Source organism: Lampris incognitus, chromosome 2 (genome assembly GCF_029633865.1).
Source record: "Lampris incognitus isolate fLamInc1 chromosome 2, fLamInc1.hap2, whole genome shotgun sequence".
NCBI classification, from domain to species: Eukaryota; Metazoa; Chordata; class Actinopteri; order Lampriformes; family Lampridae; genus Lampris; species Lampris incognitus.
In genome coordinates this window covers 23,706,973-23,734,690 of record NC_079212.1, presented here as the reverse complement: position 1 = coordinate 23,734,690, position 27,718 = coordinate 23,706,973, and the positions used below count along the sequence as shown (strand labels likewise).

Here is a 27,718-nt window from a genome sequence, read left to right as displayed (position 1 = left end):
TCCATTCAGTACCCATATTGTGTCAAGTAGCCTAATTAAATATTTTCATTACCGATGTTGAATAAAAAAAAATGGAAATAACCCTATTCCGTGTTTTGTTTTGTTTTTGGCCATCCAATACTGTGAGGAATACAAGATGTAGAGCTCGCCTTAAGGTTTTGGTTATTTGTTTAATTTCAGCAAAAGTTATGAAAAGTGACAAGAACATGTTTACTTTTCACTTTGGTTGGATATGACCACAAGTATGCGCTCCACCACTCTAGAAACTTGGACCTTGGATTTAATTTGATATTAAGGACTAAATCAGGCTCTAGATTAACACTTTAACAGCAGTTCTTTAATATGCGATTCGATACACTATTCAGCGAAAGCATTGTGGAGATCCTACCCGTTCTATCCATGTAGGCTCTGTGATGTGACCTTTATTGTATTTTTCTACCTAATCTTTCTGCCTCTCTTATGGCGGCCATCTCAGAAAAAAACCCACACAATTTAAGTAAAATATAATCAGCTTTTATTTTAGCACCTTCTCTCTTAGAAATTAGTTTAATTTTGGTCAGATCCAATGGGCAATTGATTATGTATTTTGCTAAACATTGTGTAGACATCTACATTGTCACCTTCTAAGCAAACACTTTTGGTCATTCATCATCAATGGCAAACTTCCATTTTATCTGTGGTCAACATGCAGGCAATAAACATCACACATTCTCAAAATTCCAATGACAGTTCATCTGTACAACAAAGTTTTTTGCATGACTGAATGCATGTTGGATTGACTCTATTTGTGTAATGATTTGATGTGACTCCAAAGGTCTTAAAAATTGTCTAAGAACTTATGACAGCAAATTTCAACAGTTTCTCAGTGGCTGGCTGGTATATTCCTTTGACATAAATTACTGGTAGGCACAAACCAGACAAAATTGATAGTTAAACACTGGACCATCCACAAAGTAGGCACGTAGATTTCAACCCAAAGCGTTTAAGCGGTAGAAGGTACTGGACAGTAAAATTATTGACCAATAAATACAGAAAAACACTCAAACAGTAAAAAATATTCATCAAACCTGATGAAGTTTTCAAGTGTTGCACTGCAAGTACCACAGCCACATGGCATTACACTTGATCTTGACAGTGTTTTCTCACACTCAGCATGAAATACCAGAGTGTCTCAGGCCTACACATCTCTGGTCACACAGAGCACTGTTCTCTTGAGTTGCAAAGGCACTGTTGTCACTTTCAGCACTGTCAATACAAAACAGCAAGTGCAAGTGTTGTCATTAAGTAATAAAAAAAATGACAAGAAATTATTTATTTGACAAACCCTTGACTACAAAGTATGGCATTTACGGCCATCTTATGTGCCACCTATGTATTCCAGTGTGTCTGCTTTCAAAGGACCATAATGAAAGTATACAAGGAAGAATTTAGCTCCGTTTACTCAACTCCTTGCCAAAATAATCAAACATGAGACTGGTCAGTCCAATGGTACTGTATTATGCATGTTTCATAGAAATGATTATCTTTACGGTACAGTACAAGGAAATAAACACACTCTGTTTTGTTGCTCATTCACACTTAAGGCCAACGTTTCATCTGTTGTATGTGATTACTGACTGGCGACATAAGTACTGCCAATGTAGGTACAGAAGTGGGTTGCATAGATGAACCATGTTTACTGTAAAAAATAGATTTCTTTAGAAAACAAACTATAAAAAGAAATACATTTTTTATAAAAAAAACTGGTTGAACATATAAACTGAGCTGATGTTATGTTTTATTTTGTTCCGCAAAGGCACAACAATATAACAAGATCCTAAAGTCAAGTCATGGCAGGCAGGGTTCTGCTTTGGCAAAAGAACCACTTCAATATTGATATTCACTGGAGTGACTGTTAACCATACTACTTTGGTTGTTGTTTCCCCACTCTTGCTGATAGCTCTCTAAAAAGGCAGCCGTCAAATTTTCTCAGCACTGAGGTACAGAGAGAAGGCCTCAGATTGCGGTCTATAAGCTTTTGGGTACATAAAAGAGACCGTAGAGCAGTTGCTTCCAGACATGGGGAGATCCATAACCTAGACTGATGAAGCAATGTAATAGGAAATTTAGTGTAAAGGGTAGGTATACAACTCTTAAGTTTGGAAAAGAGACCAGGACATCTATTTTCTACATATATGACGAGTATAGTTTAGGAGGATTGAACTTGTAGACCCCCCCCCTCTCTTTTTATAGGCCTAAGATCCTCGTAGCTGGTCGAGTCGGGCGTAAACATTGTCGGCTTGACTTAGGTCCTCAAAAACGGGCAGAAGATTTAGCAGCTCAGCATCATCCACATCATCAAACCACGACACCACAGGAACCTTCGGGGGGCAGAAATTCTCTTATAAGACAAGTGCTGGAATTGAACAAAAAAACAAACAAAAAACAAAAACAAAAAAAAATCTAAATACAACTTTAATCTGTGTCCAGGTAGGATTCTAACCCACATTTCTGAGACTTTCAGAATCTCTCGAATGATTTAAGAAGATGCTAAATTAAAATTATTCAGTCTTTGTCTCTTGAACGTGTTTCAAATTTATTTGCAGAGGTATCTGAATGAAATAGAATTTGAGAGTTAACTTAGACACAGAGGAATTAGTAGTGTAAAAGTGTTACTAGTTGGTTAAATAAGAGCTTAGAATTCTTTTATAAAAAAATAAGATGAGTTGTTGAGACCCTGGTATTATTTATCATTTTGCCTAGGGCAGGTGTCACTTCGGTACAGATCTCATTAATATATGACACACTAGCAGATATCTCACTAATTATAGACTATGTCATTTCTAAACACCGTGGACATTTCTGCCATTATTAAAGAAGGAGGTTGGCAATTAACAGAAGTAGAATGACACTCACAGCATTCTCAGGGTGAAAGATGTAGGAGGCAGGAGAGTTGTCCAGGATGAGGGTTTTGTGAAGGTCTCTACCCAGCCTACTTAAGTCTTTCACATAACAGCCCTGGTGGAAGACACATGATTCTCTGAACAACCGGGCCCGGAAAACACCACACTGGTCTAGCAGGTCAGTCACTGGGTCTGCATACTGACAGAGTCCAAGGAAGAAGCAAGGTGGATGGAGAATGGGGAACAGGCAGGGAGAAGGAAGGGAAAAGGGGGGATGACTTATAAGGTTGGGCTACGCAAACTTTTTCTAGGTGAGCTGAATACTTGCTCTAAAAGCAAATGAATGAGGCAGAAATTGGTTATTACATGTAAAATCTAAACATCTGGCAGGTGTAGAGACAAGCTGACTACCAAAGAAACTATCAGCATGTTAAGCAGCTGCTATCACAGAAAGGGGACAAATATTGGTAAGACAAAAAAGGGAATAGATTAAACACAGTATCAAACTTAACAGTTTTTTGTGCCAAAAAAACAAAAAATCAAAGCTTTATCTTGCAGTTGTAACTGATGTGAGTTACCTTAGCAAGACTCGCCGTGAACAGAACACATTCAAACAATTCTCCCATTCTCTGTAGGAACTCGTCCACATAGGGCCTCTTGAGTACATACACCTGAAAATAAACCATTTTGACAAAGCAAAATATAAAATAAACCCTTGAATCCATTTAGATTATCATCAGCTTGCAAATGATAGTGTCTACTCCACATTACCATAAACTTCTTACAATGTGTGTCCATCCATCAGTTGCTAATAGCCGACTCCTGAAACAAGTAATCAAGAATAGGCCGTGCAGGTGTTAACCAGCCTATCCTGGATTACTTGAACCAGGCTCAGGCCCACGAGGAGTCCTTAACAGCACAGGGGATCCAAGGAATCACATTACTAACGTAAGTGCATTTCCACCTGTAACAGTCAGCAGCTGTGCCCAAGTTGAATGAAATGGTGCAGCACACTGAGGCTCTTTACAAATTCTCTATGCCGGTGGTTTTATTTATATCTATCTTATCTCTCTCTCTCGCTATCTCTCTCATATATGACATATTGATGCATACATTAATTAATACATACATGACATATTAATAAAACCTCTGATGAACAAGGCTGAAATCCTACTGATGCACTGACTTCCATTTTCCGTCCCGGTTCAAGTTAACATCTGGCCAGTAGAGGGCTCCTAGCACCCATAATAACAAACCTGGTTGATCAGTTACAAGACCCATCCCTTTTCAGCTCTGCAACCACTGCAAACAGACCAACATACATAGAAAAACACCCCCCTCCTTTGCACGCGCACACACACACACACACACACACACACACACACACACACACACACACACACACACACACACACACACACACACACACACACACAGTATTACCTGGTGTGTGGTCCCCTCTATCTCCACAGGCACGATGAAGTCTGCATTACTAATAGGCTGGAGAAAGAACACAGAGGGAGATGGTTGGCATGCTCATTCACATGAGCCGCGCTGTGTACATTCACATGGTATTACATAACAACTGAACACTTCGAACCAGACTCCACACTGCTGCCATACATCGCAGTACAAAGCCTCCATAAACAGAATATGATTCACTTGTTGTTCCCCAAACACATCTGACGGATTTGGTGAACTAAGAAAAAATAAATTCTAATACGGATTGCCATGCAATTAGAGCAGACCCAGACTGCATCAAGACGGCCGTCAGGAGTTGCTATTATGTACATAGTACATAAACAAGACAGAGTAACTCCCCCAAACATGAGGCTCCCACACAGGCTGAAAAACAATTAGAGCATTCAACTAAAAGTGATGCAATTTTAGGGCAAAAAAAAAAAAAAAACTGATGAAAAATTTGAGACACACATCAGAACACCATATAAAAACTTGTAAAAGGACTAATTCAAATGGAGCAAATGAACAAAACCACAAGAAAACATGGTGGTTTCTTTTTATGAGAAAAAAATGAAAATAAAACGGTGAAACGTAAATTCTTAGTGATTAAATGTTCTACTTCATGTCATCATCATGAACAAAGAGAGAATTGTTAAATGATCAAGAAATGTTGGGCTTCTTAATATGTTGATACCTTGAATGAGCTGTGAACCAGGGTCTCATCCAGGTCTATGACCACACATATCTTCCCTTGGTCCTGGGCATTCACCTCAGGGAGCAGGCTGGGTTGTGACTGCTGAGACAGAGAGAAACTGTTATTTCACAGTGGTGTTAAACACACAAACACAGCTATATAATAGCCCATGTTTGTGGCAAATTAGTCCACAATATATGAGTTGTTTAACTCATCTTACCTTCGAATAATGAGACAAGGCAAAGTGATAGCTGAAGAGAGAGGAACGGTGTGGGGGGGGGGGCACACCTCTTCTACGGCTTGTTGTATTGACTTACATACTATGTATCCTTGGTTGCATTTATTTATGGCCTTCTAAAAATCATCTCTACTGGGGTTGAATTTCCTAACATTAATCATTATACAATCAGACAACTGCAAAGAGATTGAATTACTTTTGACTATATGTTAATTTTCCTATATTTGCATTTTTGAGCTCAACCATTGAACGTAATCAGACCTAAATTTGTTCTAACTAATAAGCCATGTATCAAAAATAGTTTATCTTTTTAGGAAGGCACATTATGTTAGAGAACAATACTGTACACGACCAATCGCAATCTCCTTTTATCACATGCTCATTACAGTTCGCTATCAGAGCAATGAAACTAATAACACATGACCCCATAGGCGCCCATGTTTAATTCAGTTTCGTTGCAGTGGGTGCTAGCCAGACAATAGCCAGATGCTGCTTCCTGTTTGCTCTTGTTGCTGGTAGACACTCCTCAAAGTGAACAAACATGGCATCTCATTAAAATGTCCCTTAGATTGCACTAGAGGCCTAGCCAAGCCGACAGGTTCACAAGCTTGGCCAGCTATGGATAACAGCCCTCAAAGCCTTTTTTTTTCTCATCTCCCATCTCCATTCTCTCATCTTGGCAATTAATAAGCCCACCAAAGACAATTCTTTGTAGGCTCTCCCTCTGTCTGCTTAAAGAATGGATAGTCACTCAAGTGGTGTTATCATCCCGGGAGGATCATTTGTAAACATAACAGTCGTTCAACATCCGCAGAAAGTTGTGGTTAGCATTCAGGATGTTAGGAACAGGTACGGTGGTGGTTTTATGATGTAGCTATAAAATTGTGGCGCTTTGAGGCTTTATAAGCACATTTTCACAATGAAATGTGTATTTTGCCCATCTGGACAGGAAGACCATCCAAAGCAATGGTTTTATGACAAGTAAAATACAAAAGCTTTTCCTGCGTGTATCCTTGGGCATTGTCCTCAATGAGAAGGCAAATTTTGATAAAAGAAAAAAAAAAGGTAGGGTTAAAACAAATTTGTGGTTTGCATCAGAAAGCAATTGAGCTTTTCAAACTGTTTTCAGGGGTGTAAATTATTACTGGCAAAAGAATGGTGTTACCTTGACAACTGCCCCATTTTCCTGTGACTCCAGCAAGGCATGTTGGGAAGGTGGTGGCGGCGGTGGTTTGGGGCCATCCTGAGCTTGGAGGCAACAGAAGAGCGCTTTGAAGATATTACAGCTCCTAGGCTGTTTCAGGGAGGATCGGCTCACCTGGCCTGTTGAATAAGAAAAAGAAACCGTCACGAGAAAACTTACTAAAACTTTCTGAATACGACACGAGAATGCTGCGAGGGCGGCTTCTAATGTCCTCAGAGCCCTCAAAATGTTAGCCCTTTTCTTTAATACAAAACAAACCCCCAACTCTACAAACACTAGGTGGATAAAAGGCGTGAGGATTACCCAAATCAATCAAAAATATTGACTCCTTAGAGAACCACAGCGTCATATGAGCTGCTTGCAGCACACGTGCAAGTATGAGCGTCCCCTCTCCTAAAGGCGTTATCCGTCTGTCTACAGGGATGGCACAGCCTGCACAAGAAATCTGTTTTTAATGAGCCTGCCTCTGCTGCTGCTGTTGCTGCTGGAGACGGCTGGTACATGTTATATAATCACACAGAGGGCGGGAAAACCCACACTTTTCAGCAGTACCTTCAGCAGAAAACACAGACAGAAAACATTCCAGCCATTTTAAACCCCAAGACCTTTCAGGGACTGCCTGGCAGGCTGGAAGCTCAGCCAAAGCAGGCCATGCAGGAAACGGAGTCGGTCAGCCAGCGCAGGGTAGCCAGTCAGAGAAACAGGCAGGCAGTCACACCTCAATGCTCCACGCAGCTCTTTGATCAGTCACTGTGAAGATGGGTCCCTCGGCCTTACACAAGACTTCAGCCGTAGCGAAATAATGGAGGAAAACATTCTTGACAGAGCTCAGGTATGTAGAGGCCTCTTTTAGTCATTTCATGAGAGGACTTGCACATGAAAGTGGATCTCCAACATATTCTCATGCTGTCATCATAAATAGCACACTGGAAAGAGGAACTATGAAATAATAAGCCAGCCAAATGTAAGGCCGTCCATCCGTATGCCTCGGTTTTGCCCTGTTCTATTGATATCAACATTATCCACCCTGAGCCTGTCCATAGTCCTCTTTTTCCAAAAGCATAACACGGCCACAGCCGTCATGTTACACAACCCCATGTTTAGGGAGACAAAAGACACTGGACCTTGATGTGGTCATTCAACAGATGCACAGAATGGCCTTTCTAGAATACACCACCCTTTCTAAGGAAAAAGGATAGCCTCCATGATAAAAGCCGATTTCATATATTTTTGTAAACCAGGAGACTGTATTGAAACCTTCATGATTTGTGTGCAATGGATGAGATTTATGGATGATTTTCAGTATATTACTTTACTGATTTCCTAAGGAAACAGTATTTGCAACGTAATCTATAAAAAATAGGCTCAGTAAGCTTACATCCATTCTGAATCGAAACAGAAAATTACATTATAACTGAGAGAAACTTGGAAACCCATGGTGTAGCATAATCACGCACACACACACACAAAATCAAACAAACAATACAGCAAAATGTAATTGACAAAAAATACATTTTTTTAAAGTCATAAACGCCACTTGGGACTAAAACACTCCTTAACGGCACCTGCAGGAAATCAATATGCTCATTATAATCAGCAACGTAGGAATCCATATTCAATAAGCAAAGACCCTTTCATGCAAACAGCGACTCTTTGAATCGGCGCCACAATGGGCGGCAGGAGGAGGGCGTGTGCTGGGAGGTGTGTTTGTGCATTCCACTGTCAATACCGCGGCACCTGGTTTTTCTAACACGGATCTACGGTTGTTCGCCCCTCTCCCTTCTAATCCACAGCCATTTCAAGCTGGTTTCTAGTTACGCGCCTCGCAAACGCATATGCGTTTAAAATAAATGTGTTTCCAATCCCTGTAAGGGACCCGACCTCTTTTTCCAAAACAATATTCAGTGTGAAACGCTGGAACAGTGCGGCGGCTATATCGCCTTTCCCGCTGGCGCTTACTGCTCCGTGCTGCCGTCCTCCATAAGCCCGTGGACAAAACGACATAGCTTACTGTACTAGGGGTCTTGCCTCCGGTGACAGCCGTGTTCACACTGTACCCAGTAGTACATGGAATGGTGCCAAGAAGGTCGGGAAATCAGATGAACGTATGAATTGCATCGTTCCTAAATTTGGAGAACTGTCCGTGATAAGCGGGAACATCGAGAACTCGCCGACAGCAACATCGGCACGTTAAGTGAAAAATATTTGCATAATGAGAGGACCTTAGTAAAAAATGTAAAAAAAAAAACAGGATCAACAATAGCCAAGCTCCGTGGAGGACGTTTTGTGGGCACAAGTACGTGATTGGAGACTACGTGAACTTATACAGAAACCAAGAGATAAATAACAATTCAGTCGGCAGCGAGACGTCGTGGGTGCGAACGTGATTAGTGAATTAATTTTTTTGTTTACTCTAACACTTGCATGGATCCCTGCAGGTGTTACACCGCTGAAGGGGTGGGGGTGGGGGGGGGAGTCAACGGCGCATCAGCGATAAATATCTCAACTACACACTCAAACAGCGTCTATTTTTAAATATTTGTATCGGACAGTATTTTTTTTAACATCGATTAGATCGGAGCATTACCGAGCAACTCGGTAAGAGCGTCCGCAGCGCCAGCGCCGAACTGTCAAATGGGCGCACGCGGGTTTTTCCACCAACGTTACGTTCGCCTACCTTGTTTTCACCATTCAACACACACTCAAGAGGACCTACAAGACAGACGAGAACGACATTAAAGAATAGAAAACGTGGAGTCGTGTTTGTTTTGTTTGGGTTTTTTTTTTTTACCTGTTTTAGGTAGCACTTGAACGTCTTCTTTCTGCACTTGGGTGATAATAGAACTTTCCATCTGACAATCACAGAGCCCTCGAAATCAAATCCTTTCCCCGAACACCGATGGGCAGTCTTCATTAGGTTTAATTGGCGAGCGACTAAATTAACGCCAAGGTAACTGTCATCCGTGGTCGCCGCGTTACAATCCGGATGAGAATAGACTCTGGATCTGTTGAAATGTTCCTTTATTCCCCGCGTCTTCTCTCGTCCACTCGGGGAGGGGCAAGGCACTCGTACGTGGGGTTTTTTGTGGGTTTTTTTCTTTTTTAAAGCTTTTTTTCCTGCTATTCACCCGACGACGCTCCTAGGCTTTTACTTTTACCGCTAGTGTTATAACTGCGCTGCCCCGCTCCTGCCTCGGCGAGGTCCCCACTTTAGCCCCGACAACATGGAGAATCCGGGCGAGAGGAGGAAAACAACCGAGGAAATGGGGCAACGGGGCCGGTTTCAAGCTCCCCTTACTACGGATAAACAACCTCGCCGGACGGGCCAAATGGAGAGCGGCGTGCAAAAAAGGGCCCCCGAATGGAGAGACGGACGGACCGATTTATCTAAACGCAAAACGGATATCGGGTGCCTCCGGGCTCCTCGGCGTTAGTTTTGTTATTTACCCGACGCTTTGTTTTGTTTTTCTCCGGCCGGGACCCGACGGGCGCCTTGAAACCGTCTCTCGTCTCGGATTGGACGCCGGGAAAGTGGGAGTTGCAAAGGCATTCCTCTCTATTCTGCACGGTCCGCACCAAACACATTCCAGCGCTGCTTTTCACATAGGGACCATCATAGTTTTATTGTATTATCATCATTATTAATACTATTATATTATAAAACACAGAGTACAATAATAACACAATCAGACGCTGCCGTGACCACACGACGGTTTATTTAAAGCAAGCACACAAAATGAAAATAATACATGAGGTTGATGTAGATGGTTCATATCAATGACGGAAAAACACATTTTGTAAAAATCACATTTTTTTATTAGTTCGTCCGTATAACTTCAAAGCGTAAATTATACGGACCTAAGACCGATTATCAATTAGAAAACAAATAAACACTTGTTGTTGTTGTTGTAGGGGAATTATAGACGGTTGTGTGCTTGCCTGTTTATTTAGGCTTATCAACCATCGCTTGAACAATATTCCCCTTTGACATCACGTTCGTTAATGTGGATAACGAAGAGGTCCCCAGATACTGACGCATTATAAACGCTGACTTGAGCATGCAAAGCTCCTGCAACTGTTATTGTTGTTTTGTTTTTGTTTTTTTGTAGATGTTTAAAAACAGCCGAGTAGCTCATAGAAGATGTGACATTTTAACAATCTCCTGGGGTTTGTTATTTGAGTGATAATATCACATAATATAATTTTGTCATTTTGCAGCTGGACAGGGCATCAAATTGATGTTGACCATGAATGCATATGGATGTCAAATATGGGCACGCGCGCACGCACACGCACGCACGCACACACACACAGACACACACACAAAGGCAAAGTGGTTTGCAGTGAAGCCCAGACTGCATATGATGTTACATCACTATTTAAATCGAGGCAAACCAAGTGAATGTTTGTTTAAATAAAAAAAAGAAAAGAAAGTCTAGCCATACCTATTGCACATAGTCCTATCTATCATAACACAAGTTTGGCCAATGCACATGGTGGCCACAACACAATATGTAAAGAAAAAATAGCCCAGCTGTTTGCATTCCCTGCCTAAGGCATTTTAAGGCAACACTGACAGAACCATATAAATTATACACAAAGTATGGACTGCAAGCTGGAAAATGTCATGGAGTTTCATGTTGATGCCACTGACTACAGATAAATAGATAGATAGCTAGATAGATAGCTAGATAGATAGCTAGATAGATAGATAGATAGATAGATAGATAGATAGATAGATAGATAGATAGATAGATAGATAGATAGATAGATAGAAAGAAAAGGGTTAAGTGCAGTTATCCTTGTAATGGTGGAAAAAAATCATCTGAAACTTGACTTCAAACATCGGTTGCTGGTTAAGGCTATATCCATATTTCATCAATCAAAGGAATCAGTATTGCATCTTTTTTTTCCTTTTTTTTTTACAAACGTCTGAGCATGTTTAAACAAAACATTGTGAAGAGAAAAATGAGCCGCAAGTATAACATATTTCTCACCAGAGAGCTGAGCCCATCACTATGAAAGCTGGGAGAGTAAAAAGAGAAGATGAGGAAACAAGACGGCTTCATCATCATGGCTATCAAATAATAAGTTTTGTTGCTGTTGTTTTGTGAAGTGGTTTGTTTACAATTCTATGACACATTTAATGATTTTATGATGTCAAATTATCAAATAAATCCATTGTGGTAAGCTACAGCCATACAGTAACAATGTTTGTATCCACTGTTATGTTTTGGAAGACTATTTCTTACAAAAACGAACACACATATAAGCAACCTGTTACCATCACAGAAAACCATATCTATCTTCAATATCCATGGGCAACACAAATTAATGGACAATTTAGCTGCAACTTCATCAACTGCCACATTTTGTCAAAAATACATACATCTTAACTCCCTCACAAATACCGAAAAATATCACTGGTTCTTTAAAATGCAACCATAAATACAAATTAGATAATGAAAGATTACCTGCAACTTCACTGAAGGCATAAAGGCCAAATAATCTTCCCCAACAGGAGATCATAAATATTTGCACTAAATTGATTACATTAAATTAACTGCCAACAAATGAGGAAACACATCATAATAAAATCAAACATGTGATTTAAATGTGGTTAAATGAATACTCTTTAAAAAACAAAAAACTCAAAAACAAAAAAACAACAACCTGTGGTTATGCTGCCATTTTAATGCATCCCATTACACTCTCAAATACATGTTTGGTTCTATTGCTAAAATTTTGTACAATTTCACACTGCCAACACGCAGCATCTACTTACAGCCTCATGCAATGTGCCATGCATTTGCTACGTCCAATCATGCAGATAACAAACTAGCCGTTGACAAATGCCCACAACATCTGAGCCTTATGTTGGGTTGGGACTTTAGGTTCTAGAATCATGTGATTTGCTGGAAGAATCGCCCCCCTCCCTCCCTCCCCTCCCCTCCCACCTCCCAGGCCTGCCCCTGAGTGGCCTCAGCTAGGCTATGTTTCCAGGAAAGGGGCCTACTGGACAGGCTGTGAGGCCTGTACAGGGAGACATTGGCTCATTGAGAAAAACAAAAACAGAGAGGGGAGGTGGGACGACTCTCCCTCTTACATAACTCTGCTTCCATGACGGGGGGGGGGGGAAGTTCCCCGCCACAATGCAAAGAAAAACCTGTCCGTCTGCCTCTCCTTGCCTTGCAGAAAGCTGAAACACTTCAAGCCTGGAATTCAAGCGACAGAGGAACCAACAGTGTCTGCCTCCAGTTACCCAAAAGCAGCAAGTCTACAGACCCACCACCGCCACCACCACAGGCATGTCAAGCACAGCCAAAATCCAAATATACACACTGGGAATTCAGAAAGTAATACAGCCATTGGTTTAGATATTGAGTTATTTGGACAAATATGTAACATGGTATGTCTTAGTGCAAAACTGTTGCTTCCGTACATCATTGCGCAATCTCAACAGCGTATTAAACATGATGCAACAACACACCATGCCATCTGATGCGTGTTCACTGCACTGTTGTACAGCACTAGGGGTCGCTTCTGCCCGTCCCTCAGTTAAAGGCTACACCGCCACCCTGTGGCCAAAGTAGCAATAGCACAGTCTCCGCCAAAGGCTCACATCTCTCCTTGAAAACCATTTATCATGTAAAACCTCATCCGGCTACGTAAACACATCAGTTTGGCAAGGCTGATCTGGTGTACTCTCTGTTATAGTGGTGGAGCTTTTAGGTGCACACAGAAGGGCTGCGGAAGCCTAAAAATTCAAAAATACTTAATTGCACTCAACTTTGACTTGCAGGTTCATATCTTTTTTTATCACCCATTTACCAAATTCTATTATCTACTTAGCTTTTCTGTTTGAATTTCATAATATTTTCTGTGTTGATGTCTAACCATTTTTGTTGATCTCCGCTGTCAGCACACTGGGAAAAGGTGAAAGAGCAGAGACTTTGTAAAAGTACAGTACAGAGTACTGTATAAAGAGAGACAGGCGGCAATTATAGTGCATTAGTTGTTCCACAGTTATGGCTAGATGTCCAATTTTTATTTATACGCATGGTCTTGTCAAATTGGCAGAAAACTAAAAAGAAAACATATTATAATATCCATAAACTAAAAAACTCAATTTAATTTTACATTAAATATCAATAGAATAGCATTAAAAACGCAATTCACAGATACAAAACCAGTGAAAATCAGACATACACCAAAGGTGTACAGTTTAATGTGCACAAACCACATTAGGTGACATGTCCATCACTGCACCTTTGGTCTTTGACATGAATATCCACCTGTACATGTTAGTAATACAGGAAAGCTTGAGCAAGCGCTGCACTGTCACTGTCAGGAGTCAAACTCTGGCTGTTGCTCGATCAGGATGGTGGTGTCGTTCATTCTCCCAGTGGGTGACGGATCTAGGCAGGACACGCCCAAAGCAATCAGACATAACCATGCCTGTCACAGAGAGAGAGAGATAGATAGAGAGAGAGAGATTAAGATTGAAAATTAATCAAATTACAACACTCAGTCAAGGTTGCGTGTTTATTATTAGATGTATTAGTGCTGCATTTCAATAATAGTGAATAAGATCTTATCGGCACCTCAGAAAATACTTTCCATGCTGTCATAGCATTAACAGACGGCATAAACTCAAAACAAGTTGACTAGTTAGCACTAAAAAGACATCAAAAGACGAAGTTAGAAGGTTAACTGACAGCATAGTTAAAGATTAACTGGCTCTGAGTACTGACTTAACACTGTATTTTTTCCATTCAGTTGCTGTGGTGTGACACTATGATTAATTTATTTCTCATAGAACCAAAGGTCAAAGGCCCACAACACATTTTATTGCGGTAGATTATTTACCACAGCTAGCGCGCCAAAGCACTATGTAGTTACCATTACACCTATGTATTTTGAATTTGATTTTCTCGCAACCTTGGAAATATCAGGCATAATTTCTAAGATTTAAAGTTTACTGACCAGGTAACCCACAAATGTCAGGTAGGCGATGGAAAGGAAAGCAGCCAATAGATACAGCCACACACTGCTGAGGGTCATGACGTAAACCACTACAAAGTACATGTTGATGCAGCACACCATCAAGATAACCAATCCTCCTCCTATCTTAAATACTCTGCAAAAACAAAACAAACAAACAAACAAACAAATCTGAGTAAAATAAGCCAAACACAGACATGGAAAAAAAAATGAATGATGTACATGATAAACTAAGATGTACAAGATAAACTTACAATCCATTGGCAAACTCGTTCATAAGGGAGGGCAAACTGGTGAACGTAAGGATTGGAATGAGGGCAAATGGCAACTGTGTGAGAAGAGAGATGGAATGAAATGACATATACATGAAACTGAAATATATATACTACTATCCAGCTATACCATCATGTAGGAGCTCTCGCCAAATCTGAAGCCTTTTTTTTGGTCATATTTTAAAACAAACTGCAATATATTTAATTCTATCTTATTTTGCATCCCTTTTCCTGATGTCATAAGTCTTTTTGTTGTTTTAGTGTTTTTGGGTAAAAGCTCCAACTGTCAAGCAGTTTTTACTGTTTATGCCCTCTTGTTAAATATGTTTGAACAATGTTTCGATAAGCTCTTTATAAACAGATTCTGAATCACTGTGAATATTCTCAAGAGTCAGTATGAGAAAAGACAAAGGATCTTGAAAAACCCCATAGTAAAACAAGTTCAGATCGTAAAATTGAAGGAGTGGAGGCCTATGATGGATGATCTCTGACCTGCATGCTCTGCAGAACATTGAGAAAGTCGTTCATGCCCGTCAGGTGCCGTACGTCCTGGAAGACGGCCATTAGCAGCGTTGGGGTGATGGCAAGGGAACGGGTCAACAACACCCGAGCGAAACGCGACCAGCGCAGGTTCAAGAAACCCTGAGGGCAGAAGACATTGTTACTGTCTGACCAGGGCAAACGTGGGCTTTAAATTTCAATTTATAATATGGTCCGGATTTCACAAAGGCATACTGAACCAGGACACGTACAGGGTCAGATAAAAATTCAACAACATCCTATTAATCTCATGGAAAAGATCTAATTAAACAATGAAGGTGAGGATGGGGAGGGAGAGGTGATATTCACCCTGTATGGATGTGTGTGTGTGTGTGCGCGCGCACGTGGTGTGTCTGTGTCCATAAGCACTGTTTATATATTTATGCATAATCAATAATCCAGGTAAGGAAATCACAGAAAGGTGAATCTGTTCATCTGGACAAAACACCACAGTGGCATAATGACTGAAATATAAGGGTGGGGATACCTTGCATTCAGTTGAGACTGAACAAGTCACTTAGATGAGTGATGAAACATTTCTCTCAGTACACGTTGTGTCCAGATAAACAGATTCAACTTTCTGTGACACTGTTTATATCCTTATTCTTCCACTAACCTCCATGACAAATTGGCCAGAGTAGGTCCCGGTCATGGTAGAGCTCTGGCCCGCTGCAAGGATTCCCACTGCCCAGATGTAGAGGGCTGCAGGGCCAAAGAAACAGCCCAACACCAGTCCCTATTCAAATCAATAAAACAGCATCATCGATTGATAAGTACACCAGGGAAAAATCTGAATAAGCCATACAGTACTCGGGAAGTCAGTGACTCACCCCTTTATAGATGTCCACCTGTAGAGTTCCATTGTCCATTGGGAAAAGATTCGAATGGGAGCTACCTGACGCATTACAGACACTGTTCTGGATGAAGAGCAATTCAGAAGGGCAAATCATAAGTGGGTCATGCAGTGAAGAAGAAAAAGATGCAGAACGCCAATTCAAATTTACAGAACACCAAATGACAGTATGAAATGCCAGGTGTGCCAGGTTAAGGCTGACTGGATACTCACCACCTCTGAGTTTGTGTTTTCATAGAAAGCCTCAGCAAACACAGCCACCACAAATACATTGATGAGGAATGAGATGAACAGCGCGATGGATGACTCAATAAAGAAGTATTTGTTGGCCTCTTTTATCTCCTTCTTGCTGGACCGATCCACTTCTCGAGACTGGGGGACATTTTTACAATCAGTGACTCCGCAATAAAGAAACATTCTATAGAACTCAATCTATCTATGCCACAAAGCTCTGACTATCAGCAAAGGCATCACATATGTTTCATCCATCCATCCATCCATCCATTATCCGAACCGCTTATCCTACTCTCAGGGTCACGGGGATTCTGGAGCCTATCCCAGCAGTCATTGGGCGGCAGGTGGGGAGACACCCTGGACAGGCCGCCAGGCCATCACACAGGGCCGACATACACACACACACTCATACCTAGGGACAATTTTTGTAAGGCCGATTCACCTGACCTATATGTCTTTGGACTGTGGGAGGAAACCGGAGCCCCCGGAGGAAACCCACGCAGACACGGGGAGAACATGAAAACTCCCCACAGAGGACGACCCGGGACAACCCCCAAAGGTTGGACTACTCCGGGGCTCAAACCCAGGACCTCCTTGCTGTGAGGCGACCACACTAACCACTGCGCCATCGTGCCGCCACATATGTTTCATATCAGTCACATATCTTTGGATTAGTAAACAAAAAAACAAAACAAAATCAAAGCAGTAGCCATCTATGCATCTTTCCAGGTCATCCATCCCACCTTGACGAGGGCGGAGTGGAGGTAGATATTGTGAGGCATGATGACTGCTCCAACGATGCCCACCGCTTGCTCCAATTGCGCGGGCCCACAGCCTTCACAGTATGGCACAAACATCCCCTTCAGCAGCTGGACTTGGTTTGGCTTCACTGTCACATACTGGCAAAGAGGGGTAAGAATGACATAGAGGCTTATTTCTTACTAGGCCACACACATTAACAGAAACACTGCAGTTGCACAAGGTGAAACATCCATCCATCCATCCATTATCTTAACCGCTTACCTTTACTGAAATGCATGTAAATGGGTGACCAACTCTGCCACACATTCATTCACATATTGACTAACAGACAGGCAGTACCATAAACACACACATACACAGACAAATGCATGAGAATTGTAGAAATGTCAAGGAATATTCATCTCCTGTCTAGTTATCATAAGATATAACTTAGTACCTCATATCCAAAGGTAATGGCCATAATGGTAATAAGGAAACCAAAAAAGGCTTCCAGCTTCCTAAGACCTGAATAGGGGGAAAAGAAGAGTCTTTGCTCTTTGCTCACACCATCAGTAGCTTTACTGTAACTTGAAAAAAAACCACTAATAAATCAATGAAGACACGTGGGTGTCCAAGAACCTACCATACTTATCCAAGAAGAGAAAGACAAATGTGTCAGTGATGGTGATGAGGACACCACCCCACAAGGGTATCCTGTGGATGCATAAAACACATGGACACACACACCAATCAGCACAAGGGAGATAATGAAAGCAGTTTTATAGCACTCATCAAACTGTCACCCCATCCCAACAGTCATAAAATCAATACTGTCCCCACATCATGTATTCCTACTACCTGCCAGAGGAGAGGAGGTTGAAAGCTATGGCACAGCCAATGACCTCCTGCATGTCTGAACCAATGATTGCCAGCTCCATCATCAACCAAAGGATGATACGAGGCACCTGGATAAATGATCCACAAAGCATTTGTATGACTGTTTCATTAAAATCAACGGCAATTGTTATTGGCCTCGCTTTGTTTGTAACATTGTACATGGCAAAAGACCCGCTGCTCTGCTGTCTAATGCTAAACGGAGTATAATCCAAAATGTCAACTTGCCCTGGAGTAAGTACAGCATGTATTGGTGAATATGTGCCCATATCTGACCATCTCCTACAGTGTACTTCGCTCTAATCTTTTGTAATGCTGTAATGTTATTCTGGTGGATGACTCCACTAGAGTGAAATAGAAACAAAAGAAAAGATAAATGCTTCCAGTTTTCTTGGGATTGTCTTCATAGAGATATATTTGTTTTCTCCTAAACTAAAAGCACTGCCATGTCCACAGACACAGACAGAACTGCCCCAGTTTAGCCTCACGAGAACAACATATAAAATGTTCCCTGTAGTTGCTTTAAATGCAAAAGATAACCATAAATGAGGATAAGCTAAAGATAACATAAAACTGACGCACTCCAAAGTCACATCATGCCTGGCAGAGGTGTGATAAGGCCTGCGTGTGCTGTAGAAAAACGGTCAGGGGTTGGGTGGTTGGGGTGTAGTCACATGGTTTTCACTCATGTGGTTTTCAGTTGCTCCACGTTTTCAAAAATTAGGGAAGCAGAGCCTTTTATCTAAACTCAACTTCTGCCTATTTACACTAATAAGTCATAATCTTTACTTACTTAGTTAGTTGGTTATATAGTCTACAGTTAATTGTAATTCCTGCAACTTAAATTGGATCAGACAGCACATCTTTTAGGGAAATATCCTGACCTCATTGCAGTTACTTGTACATTTATAATTGCTTACATAATCCAAGGACTACAGTTATAGTTAGTACTCATCACAGGCCATGTTGCGGTAAACCGTGTCTGGCTCTGCTAAAAAGCATCTCATTTTTCTAAGTTGGTTCTCCCTCGCTCTCGCTCTCTCCCCCTCCCCCCCTCCCTCTTTCTCTCTCTCTCTGTTATGAGTCAGTGTTAGAGAACTGATCCAAATAAGATCCGGTGAAGCCAAAACAAATAACTAATGCAAATGCCCTGAAATGCTGTGACTGGGAACGCCGTTGTATAAACATGTGAACGTAAACATACTGCATAACGCAGATATAGGCACTAGTTATTGCAATCCCATCAAGGCACAGCAGTTTTCAAGGTTATGGTTGCACAGCAAAAAGGAGGCTCACAGTGTGATACTGACGATTGCAGACTTCAGCCAGGTGCATCCCAGTGACCACTCCCAGTCGAGCTGCCAGCCTCTGCAGCAGCAGACCAATGATGGTGGCTCCCAGTAGCACCCAAAGCAGCTAAAGGAAGAGGACAGAGTTATGATCTGGTTTTGATTCATGTGGATTGCAAGAAGCTAAGGGGTCGTTATATAGTAAGCAGGAGCCTTCCTCTTACCTAATTGTAATGTCCATCAACCGTTTTATGCTGTAATTTTGAGGAGAATAGAGCTGACTAGCAGAGATACTTCTTCAAAAGGATTTGCTGGTATCATGTATATTCATATTAGCACTGTACTACCACTGCTGCTACTACTACTACCACTACTACTAGTAGTGCTACTAATAAAAATAGTAACTGTAGTATTAATGGATATTTGATTTTTTTTTGCATCGTTCCAATTTAGGCATGGTTTGTGTTATTGTCAAGTCACATTTATTTGTATAGCCCTAAATGACAAGTTAGTCACGGCGGGCTTTACAATCACAATTACATTCCATGCAATTTATTACACCACCTATCTTCACCACCCCCTTGATTCGAATGAGGAAAACCTCCACAGGATAAAAACAAAGTCACATTTTCTCCAAGCTTTAAAGACTGCCACACTGAATCCACTTTTCTCATACATATCCCAAGTCCTTCAAATATATTTTAACAAAAGTAATTAATAGTTAGCAAACAGTTAATTACAGGTTTTAGTGTATGTATAGCATCAGAAAAAGTATTTGGGTATTTATAAATTATTCAAAATACCTTATACTCAGCTTTAGCACCAGACTGTAGGTCAGATTCTATATTTCCCGGGTCCAGGTAGGCTATGCTCATCAGAAACCCTGGCCCAGAGAAGGCCCACAGTTTACGGAAACTAAAACTCGTCTAGACAGGACACAGGAACAGAATTTTAATGTTAATGAAACAAAATTTAATATGCCACATGATGACAATCTCCAGGTTTTCCCAACTTGAAAAAAATTGCACATTATAACTTGAGAGTCCTATCATAATCAGCGTAGGTGTATTACACGGCACTTGTAAGAGAATGACACCCAGGGTCATTTGTCCTGTATTCATGCAGTACCTTATTACTGTCCTCTGGAATGGGGACTCTCTGGTCAAAATAAGTGCTGGCTACAGTGTCAGTATTTCCTCCTGGAAACACAGATGGGGAGGAGACAACTTTGTGTGTGTGCGTAGTCTGGATCACTTCTTTCTCTCCTGCCATGCCTTCTCATGAAACATGAGGCGGGCACGATGAAAGTAGAACAAACAAAAGCTGGGATGAGCTGAACGCCCGTGGAGTCAGCCAAGGTTTCGCATTAAACACAATCCAAGAGCGGAATTTACAACACTGAGCTCTATTGTAAATGCCACGGCAGCATTAAGAGTCGCAAACGAAGATTACACCTTTCCTGTTTCTTCGCTGACAGATATGAAATCTGCAATATCTGTTGTATAACACAGTAGGGGCCAAGTGTTATTAGCGGGGAAAAGTTATTACTGCTGTGCTGTCTACATTAGCCTGATTACTATATATTACTATATATATGCGTCTCTTATATTGATGGAGAACGCACCTGCATTAAGGGATATCCATAGCGGCATTCTTGTGAATAAACAGATCACTTTTGTTATTCCCGTACAAAAGAAATAGTGATCAAGTTAATCAGTATTTTGCAAGCTTATCCACCCTACCTGGAATGTGGATTGTGGAAATGCAAACATTGTTTGGAAAGTCACAAGGCCATGACAAAAAATATATGTTGAATGTGAATTAAGGTACCCTCTCCTCCTGTTTGGCCAGGTTCATGATCGGGGGGGAGGCTGGGGGGAAGAGTTGAGATGTGGATGTTCTCAGGAAGGGGGTTTCTCTCTAGAAGCACACAGGTAAATTATACAGGGATTACACGTTGTTATTTGATAGCAGTGAACACAAAGCAAATCCTTTTTTTACACACGCACAAAAAGAAACCATGGGAACAAGTACATACACCATATAATCTGTATTTAACAAAGGGGGTTACGTCAACATATATATTTAAAGTTTTTGAATCAGAAACACCACAATTAAAAGCAGACGCAAACTTGGGAAGCGAAATGAAGAGGTCTGAATCAACCTTGCGAGTAAACGACGAAATATGTTCCTTCGGAGTAACAGTCAAAATACAGCAAACGAGGGGGGGGGGACTTTTTAGTCATTAAACGTATCTATGGTGTCTCACAATTTCAGTAACCCCCCCCAACCCCTACGCAAAATGTAAAATCCCCCAAAAATATACAAAATATCTCACCTGAACTCAGAAAGGAAAACATCTTTTTTTTTGCCTCGTTTTGTTCCAGCTGTGCCAAAAAACTCCCCCGCGTCAGTTGAGTTTGGAGGATTTCAGTGGCCACACATGCCGAAGATCGACACGAAACCGGCGGAGCGGTGCATTGTTTTTACTTCCCTGTTAGCGGGAGGAGGGTTTTGTCTGTAAAGTGACGAGATTATAACACTCGTTTTATTCTAAGCGTTCTCAGCCAAACAGGTCGGACACCCATCTGGTACCACTGGATGAAGGCGTCGACTAAACCTGGCAGACAGGTCGGGATGACATGGACGGAGGGGAGGGGACAAAAAGGTCGCATTCCGGGGCCACGTTCGACAAGGTCGGGGTCTATCATGTGACCCGCTCACATTGCAGCAGCGTCGAAGTTACACCCCCCCCCCCCCGCTCAAAAAGAATACATTTCCCATATATCCCTAGCATCGCGGGATACGATCTTTTTCCCCCCGCCTACACTTTGGTTTTTTTTGGGGGGTTTTTTGGTTTGGTTCTACTTGAGTCTCACTCCAGGAAGGAAAGCTACTTGGGCGCCCTCCAGCTACAGAAGGGAGTGGTGACGGTGGTGGTTTAAAAAAGAAAAGAAAAGAAAAAGAAAGACAAACAAAATGGTCCGTTGAACGTCACTAACACAAGCAGCAGGTGGCCTCTAGGGGGCGACACATGTTAGTCGATTATAGCTTCTGTACCCTGTAACCAGGGAGTTTTGGGGTTTTTTCCCCTCCACATTCGCTCTTTTAAGAGATTGAAAGCGGATTTCAGAATTGTAAATTAGAATTTGGGACCAACAATAAATTATAATGCTGATCTTTTATCCATATCTGCCAAGGATTTAGATATGTCACCATGATTTTCCGACATTTCGAGTAAAATTTGTGGATTACTCATGGGGCTACTTGATCGTTTCTATAGTAATCGAAACAGCAGCAACAGCATGGCGACATCCATTAGCTGTTTCATGTGTTTACATTGTTGAACGTCGCCAGACAATTTCTACTTAAAAGTATATTGTATAGTATATAAAGTATATTATATTATATATCATAAAGTCCCTGTGATAGACTGGCGGCCTGTCCCGGGTGTATCCCCGCCTGCCGCCCAATAGCTGCTGGGATAGGCTCCAGCATCCCCGCGACCCTGAGTAGGATAAGCGGTTTGGATAATGGATGGATGGATGGATGGATGGATGGATACTGTAGTCAGTAGATGGTGGGGGGGGGGGGTAATCCTTGCGTTAGTATTAGACAAAACTAATGCATAAAGATGTCCTTTTTATATTTTCCTACAACACATCTTAGCCAAGTACATTTTCACAGAAAACAATGAAACGCCCAATAATACCGGATATCACTCGAGGCACAAACTGGGCAAAAAAAGAGACAGGGCTGAGACTGAATAGTAAGAGATCATTAGATCCTCGTTTTTAATCCAATAGTTTACTTGTTATCAAATCTGAATCAGCACACAGCAGCAACAACCTATATTTTAGGTGAAACACACTGCCATTTGCCTTGTCGACAAAAAGTTGGTGCGATGAATTCAGACGTTTTAAAGTGTTTATTTTGGCAAGCACCATTCGAAATAGAGAAATTTGTTATGTGCTTATGTTATGTGATGAAAGATAAAATTATATACCCATGCAAAAAATCCCTGTGAAATGTACACACGTTTATTGCAGAAAAATTAGGTGTCATTGAAATCTCATATCTTTTTTCTTTCTTTCTTTTTTTTCTTTCAATTTTTCAAGTCTTAATGACTTATCGTTTTGCAGTCTTCTTTGTGTTTCTATCAAGTTCATATGTAGTGTGTCATTTTCAGTTTTCGGTCTGTTAATCAACATTAGCTGGTAGAAATTGTAAGATCATTATACATAGCTGACTGAAAATGCCTGGCATGTATGGAATTACATGATTTTCTCTAAAATAATACATCCGTAAAAAATCAAAGTGAGTTAAAAAAAAGGTAATAGATACAAATAAAGCAAGAGGATCAAATGGAACAAAAATGTTTTCTGTGCATCCTGTTATTGAATGAACTGGAAAAGAACTTCTTATCAACTTGGATTAAGTTATAAAGCCTGTTTACATTTTTTCTTCTTTTTTTTCTTCCACAGCTCATATTTGATGTCTTTTATACTTTGCCATCATTATCATCCTCAGTTCTTTGATTATTGAAAAAGGAGCTGTCTGCCTTTTGTTTTAAGAAACACGAGGAGAAATCCTTGAGTGTGCGCTGTCTGCTGATGCTCCAGGCATCTCTCAGCTTCATCCTCACAGGGCTGTTGTCGCCTATACGAGACTCCAGTTCTTTATATTCAGGTCCATAAGTCCCTCCCATTCCTTCATGCTGGGACAAACCGTCAGTGTCCTGTCCATCCCATATCCCGTTTGGCTCATACAGTAGTGACCCTCATCACCACCTCTCGATTGGCCGCGGCACTGATCCGTGGGTCATTGGGCCGGAGCTGGCTTAGGATGTGCAGGATGGTGTACCCACAGTGGTGGTTCAGAATAGTCCTTAGCCTCCTGCTTTGTCGCCCTCCACTGCTGCTGCCCAGGCCGTTGGGGTTGCTGCGAGAGCTGCGCCCCCCTGTCTTGCTGCTGGAGCTCAGCGGGTCCCCCAAGTCCTTTGACTTTTCATAGTTCAATACTTTCCACTGCTGATTGACAGCTTGCCACCTTTTGAAGATTCGATATACTGATGACCCCTCATGGATTATAAGGCCTGACCAGAAAAAAAGACGTATGATGGATGGAAAGATGGATAGAAAAGGACAAGGCAATGGGGATTTGAAGATAGATAGATAGGCTATTTTAGATAGAATATTATACTAAACAAGCTATATCACAATCAGTGCCACACAGAGGAACTTTTCACAGTGCTTTCAGATTAGAATAGATAGTTGGCAATAATCATGGTGCAGATATCTGATGCCATCTGTTCTCAGTGTTATATTACATGGGCAATTCACCGTTCAACAAGAATGGTCTACCAGGCTTCACAGTACAGTAGATACTGCAATGCTGCCTTTGGTTTGGCCTTAGAAAAAAAGACTCTTTCTTTCTGCAAAAACAGCCTCACATTTTATATGTGGTTTTTGTGTGGGTTGTCTGCTCCTGCCTATGCAGCGTAAAACCATTTTGTTGTATTTTTTTGTGTGATTTCGTGCATCCTCACTAACCCAGAGTGCAGACAGTATCTATGTTTTGTTTTTCCCTTGACACTTGCACAATTCAACCCATATTAATTGAATTTTTTTTAATGTTTTTGTATTTTATCCACAGTATATTATGTTTTCTTTGCTATTCTATTACATAATCCCCCATCTCTATGCCTTTGCAGCCTAAGAATTTGTATCAATTCAAGATTTAATGCTGCCCATTAACACATTTGTCTATAGTCTATACTTGTGCTCTGCTTAACTAAGTGATGAATGCAGTGGTTATTTTGATTGCATTATACATTTTCATACAATGTTTCCCTGTTTTTCTCTTTCCCCTACCCGTACCTATGCAGACGATATCCATGAAGCCGTACATCCCATAGCAGATCTGGAACAGCAGGTCTTGGCGCTGCCACTTGGCAGAAGGACTGAGGGAGGACCAGATGAGCCAGGAGATGCTGGCGATGAGGAACAGAGAACCCAGTATGATGGCAGCAATCTGCACCTTCTCTATCACCGTCAGAGAGATGGCCTGCCACTGGAAGGAAAGACAGACATACACTACCGTTCAAAAGTTTGGGATCACATTGAAATGTCCATATTTTTGAAGGAAAAGCACTGTACTTTTCAATGAAGATAACTTTAAACTAGTCTTAACTTTAAAGAAATACACTCTATACATTGCTAATGTGGTAAATGACTATTCTAGCTGCAAATGTCTGGTTTTTGGTGCAATATCTACATAGGTGTATAGAGGCCCATTTCAAGCAACTATCACTCCAGTGTTCTAATGGTACAATGTGTTTGCTCATTGGCTCAGAAGGCTAATTAATGATTAGAAAACCCTTGTGCAATCATGTTCACACATCTGAAAACAGTTTAGCTCGTTACAGAAGCTACAAAACTGACCTTCCTTTGAGCAGATTGAGTTTCTGGAGCATCACATTTGTGGGGTCAATTCAACGCTCAAAATGGCCAGAAAAAGAGAACTTTCATCTGAAACTCGACAGTCTATTCTTGTTCTTAGAAATGAAGGCTATTCCATGCGAGAAATTGCTAAGAAATTGAAGATTTCCTACACCGGTGTGTACTACTCCCTTCAGAGGACAGCACAAACAGGCTCTAACCAGAGTAGAAAAAGAAGTGGGAGGCCGCGTTGCACAACTGAGCAAGAAGATAAGTACATTAGAGTCTCTAGTTTGAGAAACAGACGCCTCACAGGTCCCCAACTGGCATCTTCATTAAATAGTACCCGCAAAACACCAGTGTCAACATCTACAGTGAAGAGGCGGCTGCGGGATTCTGGGCTTCAGGGCAGAGTGGCAAAGAAAAAGCCATATCTGAGACTGACCAATAAAAGAAAAAGATTAAGATGGGCAAAAGAACACAGACATTGGACAGAGGAAGACTGGAAAAAAGTGTTGTGGACGGATGAATCCAAGTTTGAGGTGTTTGGATCACAAAGAAGAACGTTTGTGAGACACAGAACAAATGAAAAGATGCTGGAAGAATGCCTGACGCCATCTGTTAAGCATGGTGGAGGTAATGTGATGGTCTGGGGTTGCTTTGGTGCTGGTAAGGTGGGAGATTTGTACAGGGTAAAAGGGATTCTGAATAAGGAAGGCTATCACTCCATTTTGCAACGCCATGCCATACCCAGTGGACAGCGCTTGATTGGAGCCAATTTCATCCTACAACAGGACATTGACCCTAAACACACCTCCAAATTGTGCAAGAACTATTTAGAGCAGAAGCAGGCAGCTGGTATTCTATCGGTAATGGAGTGGCCAGCGCAGTCGCCAGATCTGAACCCCATTGAGCTGTTGTGGGAGCAGCTTGACCGTATGGTACGCAAGAAGTGCCCATCCAACCAATCCAACTTGTGGGAGCTGCTTCTGGAAGCGTGGGGTGCAATTTCTCCAGATTACCTCAACAAATTAACAGCTAGAATGCCAAAGGTCTGCAATGCTGTAATTGCTGCAAATGGAGGATTCTTTGACGAAAGCAAAGTTTGATGTAAAAAAAATCTTATTTCAAATACAAATCATTATTTCTAACCTTGTCAATGTCTTGACTCTATTTTCTATTCATTTCACAACATATGGTGGTGAATAAGTGTGACTTTTCATGGAAAATACAAAATTGTTTGGGTGATACCAAACTTTTGAACGGTAGTGTACTTCTGTATGACATAGAATGGTGCATAGAGTACACAATGTAAATTAGGTAATACACATTACCATACATGACAAACACTCACGGCTACACAGGTGCACACACACACACACACACACACACACACACACACACACACAAACAAAAACAGCCTTTTCTCAATAGCTTCTCTTGTGATCGGCTGCCTCTGAAAACAGAAGGACAGTGACGCAAAGGGGGAATATGTGTCAGCAAAATATGGCAAACAGTCTTCACAGTACAGTGACTGCCCAAGATTTGTTCAAGCAAAAGAATGCTGGGTTGAATACCCAAGTGCAGAGCACAACAGCACTCCAGGGCAAATATCAATGTTTGTAGTAATACGTAAGAAATGGCCTGAATCAGCACATTGTTTTCACCCATGCAATACGATGTCCCTACGGTGCACCTCATTAAATGCATTTTTTAAGAATAACAGCAAACAGTACATAATGATACAGATCAGATATTCAAAAACTGTTCATTTTGTCTCTCAAATTTTGGAAACTGGAGGAAACTTTGGGGAAATCACGCTGTGTTGGCCTGTTTGCTAATGTGTAGTGTGAGTTAAATTCAACCAGACTGATAGAGTACAAATGCAGCAGTAGCTGATTAGTCCACATTCACTGCGGTGAGGTCAGTTACAGAAGGAGGGCCCTTGAGATGCTGCTTTCCTTCAAATGTT

The 27,718-nt window shown here is 41.3% G+C and overlaps 3 protein-coding genes across 6 annotated transcripts in view; all 3 read right to left on the bottom strand.

Moving 5' to 3' along the window:
- Positions 1-491: 491 nt before the first annotated feature.
- ctdsp2 (CTD (carboxy-terminal domain, RNA polymerase II, polypeptide A) small phosphatase 2) lies at positions 492-9,967 on the bottom strand. 3 transcript variants are annotated; one of them, XM_056274056.1, is made up of 7 exons: positions 9,271-9,967; positions 6,441-6,598; positions 5,038-5,139; positions 4,326-4,382; positions 3,461-3,553; positions 2,896-3,081; positions 492-2,395 (listed from the first exon to the last, which is right to left on the bottom strand). In XM_056274056.1, the coding sequence occupies exons 1-7, from the start codon at positions 9,329-9,331 to the stop codon at positions 2,312-2,314; spliced, it is 741 nt and encodes a 246-aa protein (XP_056130031.1). In that variant the 5' UTR covers positions 9,332-9,967; the 3' UTR covers positions 492-2,311. The 3 variants fall into 3 exon arrangements, with proteins under 3 accessions (XP_056130031.1, XP_056130029.1, XP_056130030.1); XM_056274054.1 differs by having other exon boundaries at positions 492-2,360; positions 9,271-9,961; XM_056274055.1 differs by having other exon boundaries at positions 492-2,360; positions 5,038-5,136; positions 9,271-9,961.
- Positions 9,968-12,430: 2,463 nt separating this feature from the next.
- Positions 12,431-22,043, bottom strand: LOC130107439 (natural resistance-associated macrophage protein 2-like). 2 transcript variants are annotated; one of them, XM_056274052.1, is made up of 16 exons: positions 21,645-22,043; positions 21,137-21,226; positions 20,435-20,580; positions 20,110-20,232; positions 19,314-19,433; positions 17,982-18,088; positions 17,767-17,837; positions 17,581-17,648; positions 17,126-17,281; positions 16,362-16,520; positions 16,126-16,212; positions 15,912-16,031; positions 15,248-15,397; positions 14,738-14,811; positions 14,466-14,619; positions 12,431-13,937 (listed from the first exon to the last, which is right to left on the bottom strand). In XM_056274052.1, exons 1-16 carry the CDS (start codon positions 21,664-21,666, stop codon positions 13,827-13,829), a joined length of 1,758 nt encoding a protein of 585 aa, XP_056130027.1. In that variant the 5' UTR covers positions 21,667-22,043; the 3' UTR covers positions 12,431-13,826. The 2 variants fall into 2 exon arrangements, with proteins under 2 accessions (XP_056130027.1, XP_056130028.1); XM_056274053.1 differs by lacking the exon at positions 21,645-22,043 and having other exon boundaries at positions 21,049-21,169.
- Positions 22,044-24,069: 2,026 nt separating this feature from the next.
- marchf9 (membrane-associated ring finger (C3HC4) 9) overlaps positions 24,070-27,718 on the bottom strand; it is a 9,031-nt gene continuing 5,382 nt past the window's right edge. Inside the window, exons 3-4 of the mRNA XM_056275090.1 lie at positions 25,186-25,378; positions 24,070-24,401 (exon numbers count right to left, since the gene is read on the bottom strand). Of these exons, the coding sequence (XP_056131065.1) occupies positions 24,070-24,401; positions 25,186-25,378 (525 nt within the window). The remainder of the gene's footprint in view (positions 24,402-25,185; positions 25,379-27,718) is intronic.